Source organism: Oncorhynchus mykiss, chromosome 18 (genome assembly GCF_057628025.1).
Source record: "Oncorhynchus mykiss isolate SJ-2025 chromosome 18, ASM5762802v1, whole genome shotgun sequence".
NCBI lineage: Eukaryota > Metazoa > Chordata > Actinopteri > Salmoniformes > Salmonidae > Oncorhynchus > Oncorhynchus mykiss.
Genome location: NC_143039.1, coordinates 60315268 through 60333996, shown reverse-complemented (window position 1 = coordinate 60333996; position 18729 = coordinate 60315268). Strand labels below are relative to the sequence as shown.

Sequence of the window (18729 nt, the reverse complement as noted above, 5' to 3'; positions counted from 1 at the left end):
GCCGTGTGTGTAGCTCAGGGAGGGGGAGTTGACTTCTGGTACAATTATAGCAGTTCCAAACCAGCGACAAGTTTCCATCTTAACTAGGTTTACACAGAGCATCACGAGGAGAATAATTATAGACCAACCTCAGTGTGTGCCACCATCGGCTCCTCCTAGGTAAACAGAAATTGTGATTGGTGCCTGGCTGCGTAGGTGTGTGTGTGTGTCCTGGGCTATGAGTGTGTGTTCTAATTTGGGCGCATTCCTGGCTTGTGTAGATTGGTATCATGTGTTGCAGACAGGGTGCCAACCAGGGACAGAGGACCTGCAGTACAGGACACCTCACAGTGACCCCTACATGCTACGACCACAACATGGAACAAACAGACTGGTGTTTGAGCAAATGAACCCTACAACGTAATGATCAACTCTAACAAAACCATTCAAATGAACTCAAAAATCAACATCACCATAAATGATCAAGCCAGACTGGAGCAAAGCTCTGCTTCATGAACACTTTGTGACCATACGGACCATGAATTACTTGACAGTTTAAATCTTTAATAAAGACCCTCATAGTTTGCATACAGGAATATGGACCATGTTACACAAACTCCTTTGCGCACAAACACACATCTTCAATGACATGGTTGCAGAGTACACGTGTTCACACACAATAAGGGGCGTGTACCAACAGGATATCGCAAGCATGAGGTTCCTGTATGTTTGACAGGGACTCCCTAAAAACACAGCACTTCCATACAGCTATGACCTTGACTTTTTGTAGAAGGTTATGAGAGCATTTTTGCTAACCCTAACCTTATTCTCCTAACCTGCTACGAAAAAGTAACTTCCGGTCATAGCTGTATCGAAGTGGCGTGTTTCTGGGGAATCTCCTGTAACACATATACACTTCTTCTTTACGGCTTTACCACTTCCTGTGTGTGTTGCTTTGATGTATGTACACTATATATATACAAAAGTATGTGGACACCCCTTCAAATGAGTGGATTCGGCTACTTCAGCCACACCTCTTGCTGACAGGTGTATAAAATCGAGCACACAGCCATGCAATCTCCATAGACAAAGATTGGCAGTAAAATGGCCTTTCTGAAGAGCGGGACCACGGAGTGTGGAAGCGTGTAGCGCATAAAAATCATCTGTCCTCGGTTGCAACACTCACTATCGAGTTCCAAACTGCCTTTGGAACCAACGTCAGCACAAGAACTGTTTGTCAAGAGCTTAATGAAATGGGTTTCCATGGCTGAGCAGTTGCACACAGGCCAAAGATCACCATGCGCAATGCCAAGCGTCGGTTAGAGTGTTGGAAATCTCGCCACCATTGGACTTTGGAGCAGTGGAAACGCCTTCTCTGGAGTGAAGAATCACGCATCACCATCTGGCAGTCCGACAGACAAATCTGGGGTTGGCAGACGCCAGAAGAGCGCTACCTGCCCTAATGCATAGTACCAACTGTAAGGTTTGGTGGAGGAGTATTAATGATCTGGGACAGTTTATGGTTCGGTCTAGGCCCCTTAGTTCCAGTGTAGGGAAATCTTAACACTACAGCATACAATGACAATCTAGACAATTCTGTGCTTCCAACTTTGTGGCAACAGTTTGGGGAAGGCCCTTTCCTGTTTCAGCATGGTTTGTCGACATCGTTGTGGAAGAACTTTACTAGCCTGCACAGAGTCCTGACCTCAACCCCATCAAACAAAGATTTTGGAATGAGATGTTCGACGAGCAGGTGTCCACATACTTTTGGTCATGTAGTGTATGTCATGCGTTTAACCTGACCAGTGAGGACAGGTTCCAGATACACATATTACTAACACAGCACAGGCCTGCACAGATTACAACATCTTGATATGGTTCCTGAGATGTTAACTCCAGGTGTTGTGGGATCTGAGACACCTATACTGTCATCCTGAAAACAACACTAACCTCTTCAGTGTTAAAGGTAGATCTGAGGGAACTGGATAGGTGCAATATATACTTAACTTTCCGATGGGCTCAGGGAAGCTGCCATATTGCTAACACCTATCAGGTTTCTATCGATCTGCATGTGTCAGACGGTAGGGGCAAGGGGCTATGAGGGGCTTCTGACTGTTGCGTCAACTTGTGTGTGTGTCCAACCAAGTCTACGCTGTGTATGTGCAGGTTCACAGTTTTACTGTGTGCATGTGTGTCTACAGTGTGATTTGTGTGTGTTTAGTGCAATGTATGTGTGTCAGTCCGTCAGATCAGTCTCAGATGTGTTTGTGGGACTTGTGTTTCTTGTGTTTCTTCTTCTTTCTGTCCTCTCTGTCGTCATGGCGCCCTCTCTTGGCCTGACCGGGTCCACTGCTGCTGCTGTCACTTTCGGACTCCTTCCTCTCTCTCTTCCTCTTCTTCTTCTTCCCCTTCTTCTCCTGAGGAAAGGGGAGGAGAGATAAGCAATGAAAGACAAAGAAAAATCAAATTGCTAGAGTTTTATATCACTACATGAATCCTCTATTTAAAATGTTGGTTATTCTGCAATGCGTCACTGATGCAACTTCTCTCAGGACAGAGAGACATGGTCACCAGGGGGTGTTAACCCAAGTGTTACATTTTACAGGAGCGATAAATACCTCGCACGAGAGAGAGATAGACAGACCACCGTAGGCAGACCTGGTTCTCAACAAGAGAGCACACTGCCCACAAAATGAGGTGGAAACTGAGCTGCACTTCCTAACCTCCTGCCAAATGTATGACCATATTAGAGACAAATATTTATTACAAAGACCCACAAAGAATTCCAAAACAAATCCAATTTTGATAAACTCCCATATTTATTGGGTGAAATACCACAGTGTGCCATCACAGCAGCAATATTTGTGACCTGTTGCCACAAGAAAAGGGTAACCAGGGAAGAACAAACACCATTGTAAATACAACCCATATTTATGTTCCCTTTTTTTTCTTCCCTTTTGTACTTTAACTATTTGCACATCATTATTACACTGTATATAGCCATAATGACATTTGAACTTGAGTAATGTTTACTGTTAATATTTGTTTGTTTATTATCTCTTTCACTTGCTTTGGCAATGTAAACAAGTTTATCATACCAATAAAGCCCTTTGAATTGAGAGGGGGAGAAAGAGCCACTGTAGACTATTGATAAATACCCCTGGCGCCAATCAATCCTTACCATGGAGACAGGAATAGAAAACCTTGACTTCTATGTCACTCTGTGGTCTTTACCTTTTTCTCTTTTTTCTCCTTTTTCTTCTTCTTGTGTGAGTCCTGTGGAGGTTGGGTTTTGCGGACTGCGAGTGGGATGAGGTTGGGGTTGATAGGCTCTTTCTGTAGCTGCTGAGGCTCATCATCGCCCTCCTCAGGTATCAGATCATACTGCAGCCCCGGGGCCGAGAAACAGTCCTTAGCAAAGTGCCCTGAGAGAAAGAGAGAAACAGTCCTTAGCAAAGTGCCCTGAGAGAAAGAGAGAAACAGTCCTTAGCAAAGTGACCTGAGAGAAAGAGAGAAACAGTCCTTAGCAAAGTGCCCTGAGAGAAAGAGAGAAACAGTCCTTAGCAAAGTGACCTGAGAGAAAGAGAGAAACAGTCCTTAGCAAAGTGACCTGAGAGAAAGAGAGAAACAGTCCTTAGCAAAGTGCCCTGAGAGAAAGAGAGAAACAGTCCTGAGCAAAGTGCCCTGAGAGAAAGAGAGAAACAGTCTTTAGCGAAGTGACCTGAGAGAAAGAGAGAAACAGTCCTTAGCAAAGTGCCCTGAGAAAAAGAGAGAAACAGTCCTTAGCAAAGTGCCCTGAGAGAAAGAGTGAAACAGTCCTTAGCAAAGTGCCCTGAGAGAAAGAGAGAAACAGTCCTTAGCAAAGTGCCCTGAGAGAAAGAGAGAAACAGTCCTGAGCAAAGTGCCCTGAGAGAAAGAGTGAAACAGTCCTTAGCAAAGTGCCCTGAGAGAAAGAGTGAAACAGTCCTTAGCAAAGTGACCTGAGAGAAAGAGAGAAACAGTCCTGAGCAAAGTGCCCTGAGAGAAAGAGAGAAACAGTCCTGAGCAAAGTGCCCTGAGAGAAAGAGAGAAACAGTCCTTAGCAAAGTGCCCTGAGAGAAAGAGAGAAACAGTCCTTAGAAAAGTGCCCTGAGAGAAAGAGAGAAACAGTCCTTAGAAAAGTGCCCTGAGAGAAAGAGAGAAACGGTCCTTAGCAAAGTGACCTGAGAGAAAGAAAGAGAGAGAGAGCGAGATCATATGCTACATTAGGATGGAGGTAAACAACAGGGGCCGTGTGTAGAGGCTTTTGTTCCAGTCCAGTTCCAAACACACATTATTCAAGAATTGACTGAAGGTCTTCAGGATTAGTTGAATCCGTTTGTCTAGAGAATGTGTTCATTAGGGATATGAATGGTTATTTGAATGTCCGAACGGACATTACTATTTGAATACTTGTGAGTATTCATTTTCGTGATAACATTTTATTAAAGGCCTATTATAACACTGAAAAGGCTTTTTTCTCAATTAAAATACCCATGTGACATTGTTACATTCAAGGACATTTCAAATGATTAATTTAATAAAACAAACTTTTCAATGAGAAGGAGTAGGCTACAACAAGAAACCAACAGGTAGGCTGTTTTATCTGAATGGGGTTGAGGAGAAAGCGCAGCATGTGGCCTCAATTAGTGGCCTCAATTAGCTTAGCTAGCTAGCGTCTCTAGGCTACTCCAGTCAAGACAGGCACTTAAATGGGATGATAAATAACATGATAAATGATATTGTAGCTGCTACAAATTAGCAAGTCATGGCTGTAGCGGAGTTGCCTTGGCATCTCTCCCTCAGTCTGTTCGCTCACAGCTGCAGCTATAGTGCGTGCAGGTTTTGAATATCCAAGAAATTCATGATACTACTGGAATAGTGAAAATATTTCAACCCCCCTAGTGTTCATGTGGCTGTACCTTTGCAGCCACACTTCTTGCAGGTGGTGTTGAGTACAGCCTCCAATGTGATCCTCCGTCCTGTACCATCTTTGAACTGTCTACGCCTCCGCTCATCCTGCCTACACACACACACACAGACACACACACACACACTTGAAAAAAGCAGCAATAGCCAATCATCGTATCAGTGCACCCAGACAGACACAAATACATACTCTGCTATGACATTGTTGGGGTCCAGGTCTTTCCCTGTTCCTTGATTGACAGCTTTCATTGAGAAGGAGAGCTTCACCTTGTCATCACGCATCTGAGAAAGATGGAGGGAGGGAGAGGTAAGGCCATGTTCGGAACCATTTGCTCATTAGGGAGAGATGGAGTTTATTTACGTGTATGTGTCTGCGTGTTACCTCTCTCCCGATGACCTTGATCCACACCTGCTCTCCCACGTCGACGACTTCTGCAACATTCTCAACCCTACAGGCTGACAACTCACTGATATGAACCAACCCTGAGAGAGAGCGAGAAGAGATAAAGTGGGAGAGATAGAGGGAAGAGGTAGAAAGTGAGGAGAAAGAGTAGTGCCTCAGAAGAAACCGTAATACTCAAAACAGACAAAGATAATATAAATCAGAAAGAGATCATGAAGTCAAAGATATTGTAAAGTGAAAGATGCCCAAAGGTGTCCGCATGCTTCCCAGCCGAAACAATTCGGAAGAGTTTGTGCATATATCATGGCGACATTTTGTGACGTTTCTGTTCATCTTGGACTTGGGTAAGGGTTTTTTCTCGAGGCCCGCCAAAGTTCAGGAGCCAAAGTCTACACCGCTTCATCAGTGATTGGTCAACAGTAGGAACTCTTCAATAAAGTCCTTGTTGTCATTCAATGAGAGACAACAGGTTTTCATGCACATTTTGGGGGGAAAAATAATGCACCAACCATTAATTAGATGTAAAATTGCATGACTAAGATCTCCAAATGAATGACAGATTATTTGAGTTATATTAGATTAATTCTGACTTTTGAGGAAGTATACTGGCTACAGCGTCTCAAAATGGACAATAAGTACTATTGCCGCTTTTTTCTCGTTTTCCAAGCAAAGGTCTTTTAAGGGAGCATGAGAGCACACTCGTTCAAGGCGCCAGCAGAACTGAAGCATGCTGATGCCTTAAGCCTACCCTGCTTCCTGTAGCCAGGAATCTTGATGAAGGCTCCGTAGGTCTGTACAGAAGCCACCTCTCCCTTCACAATACTGTACATGGCTGGCAAGCCATCTAGTCCTGCAGGCTCCTGCTGGTCATGGTCAAAGTCTGCCATGATGATGATGGCGACTCACAGTATAACTCTCTCCCTGCAGACACACAGAAGGACAACTGGGTTAGGTAAGGAGATTATCATCATGTAAAGACTAGGTGCAACACCTCAATCTAAACATTCTGTAATGTTGCACCCCACTGAATATGCCTGGTTATGTATTTTGGCACTCTGCTTTGAAACTGTGTACCCTTCCTCCTTTGTAATGCCTTGTTAAGAGGAATCACTGATCTAACTAGCTAGCACAGAATTTTCTACCAACCTTAACTTGGCGATACTTTCTCAATTCCTGACTTGGAAGACACCAAGTCTTTTAAACATCCATGTCTAGTCGCAGGGGGTTCGTTTGAATTTAGAAAATGCTCTGTTATTAAATGTAATCATTGTTTTGCTCCATGATGTAATCCAACAATGTGTACGCCGCCATATTGTCTATTTCAAATATTATCTCATTGATCGAGACTGACGAGTGTCATCATGACGTGTAGCACTTTGGGGTGGACACCCACTTGTCTCAATCAATGAGACAAGATTTGAAAAAGAAAAAAGATGGCGAGGTAGACATTGTTTATCAGCCAGCTGGAACAGTGTCTGACTAGGCAACATGTTAAATAGCTATACATACAGTATAGAATACATGGCTGGATGTGGGTTCAACTAGCTACTGTAAGCAACCTGAGTAACTTTGCCAACAAGCAGTATGTTGCTGAGGGTGACAAACTGATTCAAAATTTAGCCGTTTTACCTTTTCCTGTTTTTAAGCACTAGATTGATGGGCTGGCTGGCTGGCTAGCTAGGCTAGCGAGTTTATATAGCCTATGGCTAGTAGCCTTGGCGTTGTTAGCTTGCCCTACCTTAGGGGCAAATATACGTATGTACACTTCTTATAGGGAGATATGTAGCAATCAAATCTTAATCCGCATCTACACACGTTTATATAAACACTATTATATATTATAGCTACCTTGTGTGCCGAGTATTTATTTTTGTAGTCTGTTTCAGATGTTTTCTTCCGGTTCACGGGCCATGGTCAACAACAATGATAACCAATCAACGTTAACAGAGGAGCTGCGAACCAATCAATCGCCCTGAGAACTGGAAGTACCTCAGACCGCTCTTCACTTCGTACTTGTGTCGAAAGCGGTTTGTTGAAAGAAGTTCATTTATCCAAGTCGATTTCTGTTAAACACCATCGTGTTCATTGAGTTGTTAAACCATGATTGAGCCAAAGAAGAGACCGGGGGACATGGCTTTGGTTCCTGCCGGCGGAGTCAAGAGGTCCAGGACGGAGCTGTTCGCCGCGGCACAGTCACAACAGCTCGTGGCCATGGTAAGTAAGGAGGGGGTCATCAAAATACAACAAGGGGAAGTTCAATTTCGCTAGTTAGCTTCAGAGAGTTGTTAACTACCAATGTTTTCATTCTTTCAATTAGTAACAGGAAAATAACCTCAATTGCAGATTTGATACGCTGTGATTGAGATATGCACTTGTTTACTAGTTAAAACTTATTTTGATCGCTAGATAGCAAGTAGAATTGTTTTACTTTATCAGCTAGTTTAATCAATACTAGGATTGTTAGTGGGCCATGCACATACAGTAACGCTCTGAGAATAGTGTGTGCGTCCTGCCTGCCTGTCTGTGACGGTGTGATATGATAATCTAACATGTCCCCTCTCCAGGGCCCTCCCAGCAGCTCCAGCCTGCAGGCTCCCATCATGCTGATGTGTGGCCATGAGGGAGAGGTCTACTGCTGCAAGTTCCATCCCAATGGAGCCACCTTGGCCTCCTCTGGCTATGACAGGCTCATCTGTGAGTGATATATATATATATATGTGTGTGTGTGTGTGTGTGTGTGTGTGTGTGTGTGTGTGTGTGTGTGTGTGTGTGTGTGTGTGCATACAGTACCAGTAAAGAGTTTGGACACACCTACTCATTCAAGGGTTTTGTTTTATTTTTTTACATTGTAGAATAATAGTGAAGACATCAAAACTATGACATAAGACATAGAATAATGTAGTAACCAAAAAAAGTGTTAAACAAATCCAAATATATTTTAGTTGGAACCAAAAATCTCAAATTTGGACTCATCAGACCAAAGGACAGGTTTCCTCCGGTCTAATGTCCATTGCTCTTGTTTCTTGGCCCAAGCAAGTCTTCTAATTATTGGTGTCCTTTAGTCGTGGTTTATTTGCAGCAGTTTGGATACATTTACATACGTTTTCAGATCCTTTCCTATGAGACTTGAAATTGAGTGTTCTAACACACTGCATCTAGGCATCACTACAGACCCTGATCCGATTCCAGGCTGTCCCATAGGGCGCCGCACAATTGGCCCAGCGTCGGCCGGTGTATGCCGTCATTGTAAATAAGAATTTGTTCTTAACTGACTTGCCTAGTTTAAAGGTTAAATAAATATTCAATTGATTGCTGTCTATATAAGGTCCCACAGTTGACAGTTCATGTCAGAGCAAAAATCAAGCCATGAGGTTGAAGGAAATGTCCGTAGAGCTCCGAGACAGAATAGTGTCGAGACAGATCTGGGGAAGGGCACCAAAACATTTCTGCAGCATTGAAGGTCCCCATGAACACAGTGGCCTCCATCATTCTTAAATGGAAGAAGTTTGGAACCACCAAGACTCTGGCCGCTAAAAGGCACATGACAGCCAGCTATGATTTTGCCAAAAGGCACCTAAAGACTCTCATATCATGAGAAACAAGATTATCTGGTCTGTTGAAACCAAGATTTAACTATTTGGCCTGAATGCCAAGCCTGGAGTAAACCTGGCACCATCCCTACGGTGAAGCATGGTGAAGACAGCATCATGCTGTGGGGATGTTTTTCAGCGGTAGGGACTGGGAGACTAGTCAGGCTCAAGGGAAAGATGAATGGAGCAAATTACAGAGAAATACTTGATGAAAACCTTGTCCAGAGCGCTCAGGACCTCAGACAACAACCCTAAGCACACAGCCAAGACAACGCAGGAGTGGCTTCGAGACAAGTCTTAATGTCATTGAGTGGCCCAGCCAGAGCCCGAACTTGAACCTGATCTAATATATCTGGGGAGACCTAAAAATAGCTGTGCAGCAATGCTCCCCATCCAATCTGACCACTTGAGAGGATCTGTAGAGAAGAATGTGTCACGAACTGGCTCAAAGCCAGGAACAAAAAGGGAGACAACATGGAGATAACAAAAATATATTTAATATCTCAAGTAACCTATATACAATAAACATTGGTGTATGTAGTCAGTAGTGTGAGTGGTTGCGTGCGTAGATGTGATAATGAAGGGTGTTGAAAGGTGCCAACGCAAACAAACAAAACGGACACGCAAAAAAATGCAACAACCAAAAACAGTGTGTGTCTGCATGGAGAATTTCTTCAATGAATGGGGAAGAGATGTATTCATCCCGGGACACACCCGGGCCCAGGTGTGTCCCATTTCTCTGACGACCCTCCCGGATCCGCCCACCAACATCCTATTAAGGAAAACGAGGAGAAAGAATAAGGCAGACGGAGTGAGAGGGTCGTCACAAATGGGAGAAACTCTCCAAATACAGGTGTGCCTAGCTTGTAGCGTCATACCCAAGAAGACTGGAGTCTGCAATTACTGTCGAAGGTGTAAAGGGTCTGAATGTTTATGTAAATGTTTTAATTTTAATACATTTGGATAAAATGTTGTTTTTTTTAAAACTGGTTTTGCTTTGTCATTATGGGGTATTGTGTGTAGATTTATACATTTTTAGCCTTTTCTAAAAAATAAAAAAAAATAACGTAACAATGTGGAAAAAGTCAAGGTGTCTGAATAGAAGGCACTGTACATGTGTGTGCGTGCGTACACACACAATACTCTCGCTCACTTGACAACTACTGTGTTTGCAGGCTTTAGGTCCATTCCAGCACTATTAACATGCCTGATTACCTGATCAAGTTCTCTTACGAGCAGTGTATTTATTGAATCAGGTGTGTTAACACTGAGCTGGAACTAAAACCTACCCTGCACAATCTTTCTGAGTGTTGTTTGACTGTTGTAAGTGGAGGACAGCCGTAATTAGGATATTGTTGTGTTTGTTAAGTGTGCGCGTGTGTGTTGTAGCTGTGGGACATCCGTAAGAAGGGGGCGGTCCATACGTTCCAAAACACCTACCAGGTGTTGGCTGTCACATTCAACGACACCAGCGACCAGATCCTGTCTGGGGGCATCGACAATGACATCAAGGTACATGTGTGGGTTTTGATAGTGTGAAAGAAAGACCTGGGCCCATGTCCACAAAGTATCTCAGAGTAGGAATGCTGATCTAAGATTAGTTTAGCCTTTTAGGTCATAATGAAAAATTATTATATGAACAGATCCTAAATCAGCACTCTAACTCTGAGATGCTTCGTGGCTACGGGCCTGGATACTACCAGGAGGCAGGGCTACTGTGCCATACAGTGATCAACTCCTTGTGTAGGTGTGGGACCTGAGGCAGAATAAGCTGGTCTACAGTATGCATGGTCATGGTGATTCTCTGACTGGACTCAGCCTGAGCTCAGAGGGGTCCTACCTCCTTTCCAACTCCATGGACAACACAGGTCAGGTGTGTGTGGGTGTGTCATATTTAAAGACGTGTGTTTGTGTGAGATACATTGTTTGTTTACAAATCAAATTTGTATTGGTCACATACAGGTGTTTAGCAGTTATGCCGGGTGTAGTGAAACGCTTGTGTTTCTATCGCCAACTGTGTGTTTACAGTACTTGATTATGTGTACAAATGTGTGTTGTCCTGCAGTGCGTATTTGGGACGTCCGTCCGTTCGCTCCCAAGGAGAGGTGTGTGAAGATATTCCAGGGGAACATTCACAACTTTGAGAAGGTAAATAAAATACCTTTGACCAGAGAGTATGAGATTCAAGTGTTTTGATTTTGGAACTGGACAAAGACTTTCAGTGTGAGTGTTAATATTTGTGCTCATATCATGTTTGATAAGCCTAGTGGCCTGCTATAGCATGGTTATGGCATGTTAATACACTCTGTATAGGTTTAGTTTATAATACATTGATGTGTCTGCAGAACCTTCTGAGGTGTTCCTGGTCCGCTGACGGCAGCAAGATTGCAGCAGGCTCAGCCGACAGGTGAGCACACTCTCCGCAGTACAAAACCTCAACATAAATGCACCAATCCCCTCATTTATGATCCTTTATAAGCTGTGTGTGTGTCCAGGTTTGTATATGTGTGGGACACCACGTCTCGTAGGATCCTGTACAAGCTGCCAGGCCATGCTGGGTCAGTCAATGAGGTCGCCTTCCACCCTGAGGAGCCTATTGGTGAGATGGCTTTATATCTGTCTGGCTATTCACACTCTCCCTCTTTCTATTGCTTTTTTATTTTTTTCATTGAGTGCTTAGTCACTCTCTCTAATATTTATTTTTTATTTTTTTACTTTCCCACAGTCCTCTCTGGTGCCAGTGACAAGAGACTCTACATGGGAGAGATTCAGTAGGACTGTTGTTTGTGTGTGTGTGTGAGAGAGAGAGAGAGAGAGAAGGGTAATTGTGTGTACATCTGAGTGTGTTATTTCTGCTCCGTTGTGTGAATGATCAGTACTCTGTACTTTTTTATGCTTCTTTATTTAATAATGAGACAGTATTTTGAGTTTATAATTTCCAGTCACAACAACCAACACCTGTAATTTTTTTTGTATTTCTCTTAATAAACTACTTCTGGAAGAATGTTGTTGTTCTTCCGTTTCCTGTTCTTGTTGAAGCTGAATATTTGTATGTCTTTACTCTGAAACTATTAGTATGTAAGCCTGTCCTTTTGTTAAACTCGCACACTCTTAATAAACACAGCCATACAACCAAATAGGGTTTTAAATTGAGTTTTAGAATATCAAATCAATATTGAGCAATCTAATCAAAGTAATAGATTATTTAGATTTCGTTTATGCAAATGTATTTGAATTATTTAACCACTGACATGACAGAGCATGGTCCTAGATATTGTATTATTCTCACTCTTATTTCTGCCCGGTAATCCATTATTTTATTTGTATTCGCTGCTAGTCCTGTTTCTTTTGTCTCTGCTGAACGTCTCGCGCTCCACGGTTTCACTACCCACAAGGCTGCCCCTATATGTTCTGCCCCACCTGGACAACAGTTGTCCATTTTACTTTGACCTGTCCTGTTTTTAGGATATGTTTGTTACTTGATTGGGCGCCATTTAGGTTAGGCTGTTTGATCGGAGAAACCTGCATGATGTGAAATGTGTCTGTCTCTACATTGTCATACATTTTATTTGACGGAACGTTGGTGGAGCGCCGCACTGATGTGTCCAACAGCACCCTGGAGAGGCTCGTTGGGAATGGACAAGCTAAATATTTTACGCCCCTTCCTTTGACAGAATGGGGACTATTTATCACAGGGCAGCGTCAACTCTCACATAAATAATCCCATATGCCAGTGGTTGAGCTCAATTGTTTGGGGGTAGAATTATGTGAGGTGTTGTTGGAGGTGCGTCTTGGTCAGTTTTGACGAAGGCTGTATTTCTGAGTTAGTCTTCACTCTGCCTAATGAGCTGACCAGCGGTGATTCCCCATGCAGTCTGCAGAATACAGGGGCCCATTTCGACTACTTTAAAATTGCATCCTTCCTCCCTCTCCTTTAGTTTATAATTTATTTGACAAAGTTTGAAGTTAAAATCTATTTAGTGGGTCACTAATTTACTTAATTCAATCCCATCATGTCAAATCAGTGATCGCCATCAAGGAACACGGCCCAGTTCCTCATTTGAAATGAGGGGGGCTTGCAATGTCCCCTCCTCGACCCCCCTCGCGCCCACCCCGGCAGGCACCACCGATTGTTGACAAAGACACCGCGAGACAGAAGAGAGCCCTAGTCTTGGTTTTTAGCATTACGCCATCGGAGGCCTACGGATAAACCGCTCGTTGACGGAGAACGAGAAAGCAGCGCAAACGTCTTGAAAACCAACCGTGAGTCACTATTACGGCTTTGTGTGTGTCGGTGCATGGCATATTTCATTTAACCATCCCAGACAGTTGGCCACCTCCATCCGCTCATTTCATTCCTCTCCCTCCCCGTGTTACCCATTTTCATATTATGCTTATATATATATACCCGTTAACCCGCGAGACCTGCTCCGTTATGACAGCTTTCCGTCTTTCTTTGTGTCTGTCTGTGTGGTTTTCGCCCCCTCCTTTCGCTACCAACCGGAAGGTGTGGCCGGCTCGAGGCGATTCGTAATCGTTACCTAGTGGTCGGACCGCAGACCTCGCCGCGTGAAGAAGAGGACACCTCCGGCGAACCACAGCCATCTTTACCTACCCACACCGACAGAATGATCACGGCGGGTCGGGCTGGGTTGGTGTCGGTGTGATTTAACGTATCTCAAGGAGTCTTCCGTACCTAGAAGAACCAAGAGGCCGTGGTCTAGGCGAGATCTGGCCGGGCATGGTGTGATCTGAGTCGGGCAGCCAGTCTGGATCTGACCGGTGACCACCCGTCCTTTCCCCGGAGCCTTTGTGGCTCCAAGCCGCGTCCAGAGCACTCCAAGATGGGGAATTGTGACGGGAGATGCACGCTGGTGGCGATATGTTCACTGCAGCTGGTGAGTGTGTTGGGGTGAGGTGAAATGTGATTGGGAGAATGAGAAAAAGTGTTGTTGTTGACCATATTTTGACTATATCCCTATTCCTTTCCTCTTTCACTCAACGAATCTGTGTGTGTAACTGAGAGGGAGTGCTGGGCTGACTGACTGAAAAGTGTTTCAAAACTACTAGCTGTGTGTGTCACATTATTGGTATTATTGGCAACCACACAGTGTGTGTGGTGATCACTGTATTCTGGGAGACCACGTGAAAAGGAACCCTTCAGCTTTTGAAAGTAACAGCAGGAAAACAAGGGAGCTCCCTCTCGCTGTCTTCCTGCTCTATCGGTCTCTCTAAACTTTTTAATTTCCAGCTTTTAATTTCTACTTTTATTTTCTGACTTGAATAGTGTGTGTGGTGGTGTGTGTGTGTGTGTGTTTATTTTTTTGTGATATAGTGTGACAGTGGGCACTTGCAATACAGCATATTTTCAGTTGTTTGGGGAGTTTATTTGTGGGTGTGTGTGTGTGTGGGGGGGGGGGGGGGGGGGGGGGGGGGGGGGGTAGTCCCTCAGCTGGTGCTCCTGGCACCCTCAGCTGGTGCTCCTGGCAGTTTCCATGGAAACAACTGGCAGACTGTGTGACGTGTGTTTGAGAAAGACAGTTGTTTCCTTATCTGTGTGTTTGCGTGTGAAACTGTAACAATGTAATACCATGCCAATCCTCTAGAAGTACGGGTGGACTCTTTTAGTAAAAATATACCTGTGTGGGTGGGTGTGTGTGTGTAGATGGCAGCACTACAGAGACAGGTGTTTGACTTCCTGGGCTACCAGTGGGCTCCTATCCTGGCCAACTTCCTCCAAATCATGGCCGTCATACTGGGGATCTTTGGAACCGTGCAGTTCAGATCCCGCTACCTCATACTGGTGAGACATACATGCATGCATACACTATATACACAAAAGTATGTGGACACCCCTTCAAATGAGTGAATTTGGCTATTTCAGCCACACCCATTGCTGACAGGTGTATAAAACCAAGCACACAGCCATGGAATCTCCATAGACAAACATTAGCAGTAGAATGGCCTTACTGAAGAGCTCAGTGACTTTCAACATAGGACCGTCATAGGATGCCACTTTTCCAAAAAGTCAGTTTGTCAAATTTCTGCCCAGCTACAGCTGTCCCGGGTCAACTGTAAGTGCTGTTATTGTGAAGTGGAAACATCTAGGAGCAACAACGGCTCACCCGCGAAGTGGTAGACCACACATGCTCACAGAACGGGACCACCAAGTGCTGAAGCACGTAGTGCGTAAGAATCGTCTGTCCTCGGTTGCAGCACTCACTACTGAGTTCCAAACTGCCTCTGGAAGCAACGTCAGCACAAGAACTGTTCGTCAGGAGCTTCATGAAATAGGTTTCCATGGCTGAGCAGCCGCACACAAGCCTAAGATCACCATGCACATGTCAAGCGTCGGCTGGAGTGGTGTAAAGCTCGTCGCCATTGAACTCTTGAGCAGTGGAAACGTGTTCTCTGGAGAGATTAATCACGCTTCACCATCTGGCAGTCCAACGGACAAATCTGGGTTTAGCGGATGCCAGGAGAACGCTACCTGCCCTGAATGCATAGAGCCAACTGTAAAGTTTGGAATAATGGTCTGGGGCTGTTTTTCATGGTTCGGGCTAGGCCCCTTAGTTCCAGTGAAGGGAAATGTTAACGCTACAGTATACAATGACAATCAAGACGATTCTGTGCTTCCAACTTTGTTGCAACAGTTTGGGGAAGACCCTTTCCTGTTTCAGCATGACAATGCCCTTGTTGAACACCTTTGAGATGAATTGGAACACCGACTGCGAGCCAGGCCTAATCGCCCAACATCATTGCCCAAACTCACTAATGCTCTTGTGGATGAATGGATGAATCCCTGCAGCAATGTTCCAACATCTAGTGGAAAGCCTTCCCAGAAGAGTGGAGGCTGTTATAGCAGCAAAGGGGGGACCAACTCTATATTAATGAGCAGGTGTCCACATACTTTTGGTCACGTAATTTTATTTAACACACACACACTAACCCCTTTTTGTCACTGTGTCTGTCAGTATGCAGTGTGGTTGGTGCTGTGGGTGGGATGGAACTCCTTTATCATCTGTTTCTACCTGGAGGTGGGACACTTGTCTCAGGTAAGAGATGTGTGTTTGTTTATAGCATGTTGATAATGTGTGTTTATGTGTTTTAGAATGTGTTTATAACATTTGTGTGCTTATAACATGTTTTAAAATATACATATATGTGTGTGTGTGTGTGTGTGTGTGTGTGTGTAGGACAGGGACTTCCTGATGACTTTCAACACGTCGCTGCATCGGTCATGGTGGATGGAGCATGGTCCTGGTTGCCTAGTAACACCAGTGTTGGACTCCCGCATTGCCCCTGATGACCACCATGTCATCACCGTCTCCGGCTGTCTCCTTGACTACCAGTACATTGAGGTGTTGAGCTCTGCACTACAGGTCTTACTGGCTGTGAGTATCTCTCTCACACACACACACACACATACACACACACACACATACACACACACATACACACACACACACACCCACACACACACACACACACACACACACACACACACACTATGATACTAACCTTATCCTGTCTACCTGTCCCTCAGCTCTTTGGCATTGTGTATGCCTGCTACGTGAGCAAAGTCTTCCAGGATGACGAGGATAGCTGTGAGTGTTGCTCACCTTTCTTCCGTCGGTCTGAATGTTCCGTCGGTCTGAGTGTTCCGTCGGTCTGAGTGTTCCGTCGGTCTGAGTGTTCCGTCGGTCTGAGTGTTCCATCTGCATCTGAGTGTTCCATCTGCATCTGAGTGTTCCATCTGCATCTGAGTGTTCCATCTGCATCTGAGCGTTCCATCTGCATCTGAGTGTTCCATCTGCATCTGAGTGTTCCATCTGCATCTGAGTGTTCCATCTGCATCTGAGTGTTCCATCTGCATCTGAGTGTTCCATCTGCATCTGAGTGCTCTGTCAGCTTCTGATCTTTCTCCCTCTGTCAGTTGATTTCATTGGTGGCTTTGACTCCTATGGTTACCAGCCTCCTCAGAAGACCTCCCACCTCCAACTGCAGCCCCTCTACACGTAAGTAACCCCTGACCTCTAAACTTTCATCCTTAACCTCGCGGTGATCCCTAAACCCCTAACCAGTAGGGAGGGAATTGGTTCAACAAGAGATATCTACTTTTTAGTGTGACCTTTTTAGTTTTTCCTTGGAACTGTATATCATTCTCTCTTTCAGTGCTGGGTAGGAGAAGGTGGCGCACCTATCAGACAATACCTCAGCAGGGAAGCAGAGTCGCCATGGGAATAGAACATTCACTCTGTGTGTCACAGTACAACTGAACGATAGACTCACCTGTGTGTGTATGTGAAACCGTGTGTGTATGTGTTAACCAAGGGTAAACTGACTGACACCCCTGAGGTGAATGTACCAGCAGTTCTAGGGGGAAGCAGGGGGAGATGGCGGGGAGACACTGGGCGTGGTCACATCCTAATGGACACTGAGGATATTGAGAGGACACTGCACCTACCGGCTCTCCACATTCCTGCGACCCTGTGTGTGTGTGTGGCGCTACAGGACTAGCTGGATGACCTCTGAACTATTGTGGAAGGGGCCTCGAAGTCACATGGGATACAGCTCTTCATGTTGTCGTTTTAGAATGTGATGTAATAGAACAGTCGAATGTCGAATTCCAAGCTTGTCCCTAGTTCTGTTGTGACAGGGTGACTTTGTTTAAACCCAATCACGGCAAAAATGGACTGGTTAGAGATTGGGCTTTAGTGTCTCTGGGTAAAGATATGGGGGATTCTGTGCATGTACATATCTGGCTGATGAATGGTTGTTGCTTTTGTTTGGTGGTGAGGGGTTGATCGTGTAGCCACGTCCCTTTACATTTCTCCTCTACCTTTAGACGACCCAGGGAGAATCTCAATTGCATACTCTCCTCGCCTCCTTCTCAAAACCAATTGGAGGAGAATGTTCAAGGGAAGTGACCTCTGGCTTTCTCATCCAATGGGTTTTGAAAAGGAGGCAAGGAGAGAGATGATGTGAGGAGTATGTAATTGAGCTTCTCCCCCAATGTCCTCCTTGACTTTGGGGAAGAATGCGTCCTTCCTCACACCCTACTATCCTTCCTTTTATTCTCTCCTTACACTTCATTCACTCCCTCTTTCCTTCCATCCATCCCTAAAGATACAGTATCACTGGTCTGACCTGATGATATTGATGAAAGGAATATATGAAGGACACTGATTTATTTCACCAACATACAATAGGTCTGGTCAGGGAGCGTTTCCAGGAAGGAAGAGAGGAGAGGATAGGAGGGCTGTATTTCTGAAGTGGTTTACTTGGATGAGACAGGTGTGTGTGTGTGTGGGGGGGGGAAATAAAGAAACTTTCTAAATTAAATCAGTCTGGTGTTGTCTATACACAAACACACACACCTGTTTAAAAGATCCCAGAAATGTTTAATTCTCTCAAATTGTGAGCACAAATTTGTTTCCATTATTGTTAGTGAGCATTTCTCCGTTATCAAAATATGCTACACCTGTCAGGAGGATGGATTATCATGAAGCTGATTAAACAGCATGATCATTATACAGGGGGACAATAAAACGCCACTCTAAAATGTGCAGTTTTGTTACACAGCACAATGCCACAGATGTCTCTAGTTTTGACAGAGTGTACATTTGGCATGCTGACTGCAGGAATGTCCACCAGAGCTGTTGCCAGAGAATTGAATGTTAATTTCTCCACCATAAGCCGCCTCCAATGTCATTGTGAGGACTCGCAACCCGAAGACCACTTGTAACCACGCCAGACCAGGGTCTCCACATCTGGCTTTTTCACCTGCGGGCTCATCTGAGACCAGCC

At 44.6% G+C, this 18729-nt stretch overlaps 3 protein-coding genes across 4 annotated transcripts; 2 read left to right on the top strand and 1 right to left on the bottom strand.

Moving 5' to 3' along the window:
- Positions 1–522: 522 nt before the first annotated feature.
- Positions 523–6244, bottom strand: zcchc17 (zinc finger, CCHC domain containing 17). 2 transcript variants are annotated; one of them, XM_036953148.2, is made up of 6 exons: positions 6078–6244; positions 5309–5409; positions 5117–5208; positions 4920–5020; positions 3214–3404; positions 523–2396 (listed from the first exon to the last, which is right to left on the bottom strand). In XM_036953148.2, the coding sequence occupies exons 1-6, from the start codon at positions 6214–6216 to the stop codon at positions 2235–2237; spliced, it is 786 nt and encodes a 261-aa protein (XP_036809043.1). In that variant the 5' UTR covers positions 6217–6244; the 3' UTR covers positions 523–2234. The 2 variants fall into 2 exon arrangements, with proteins under 2 accessions (XP_036809043.1, XP_090065055.1); XM_090208929.1 differs by lacking the exons at positions 523–2396; positions 3214–3404 and adding an exon at positions 3701–4070.
- A 1039-nt stretch (positions 6245–7283) lies between these two features.
- Positions 7284–11923, top strand: snrnp40 (small nuclear ribonucleoprotein 40 (U5)). Its single transcript, XM_036953147.2, is given in 9 exon segments — positions 7284–7543; positions 7894–8016; positions 8018–8023; positions 10309–10431; positions 10667–10787; positions 10985–11067; positions 11265–11326; positions 11415–11518; positions 11645–11923. Coding segments are annotated over 9 exon segments (786 nt in total). The 5' UTR covers positions 7284–7429; the 3' UTR covers positions 11695–11923.
- Positions 11924–12574: 651 nt separating this feature from the next.
- On the top strand, positions 12575–18264 carry nkain1 (sodium/potassium transporting ATPase interacting 1). The gene is made up of 8 exons (XM_036953151.2): positions 12575–13182; positions 13427–13817; positions 14585–14722; positions 15894–15974; positions 16116–16313; positions 16466–16526; positions 16856–16937; positions 17095–18264. Exons 2-8 carry the CDS (start codon positions 13764–13766, stop codon positions 17102–17104), a joined length of 624 nt encoding a protein of 207 aa, XP_036809046.1. The 5' UTR covers positions 12575–13182; positions 13427–13763; the 3' UTR covers positions 17105–18264.
- Positions 18265–18729: the final 465 nt, after the last annotated feature.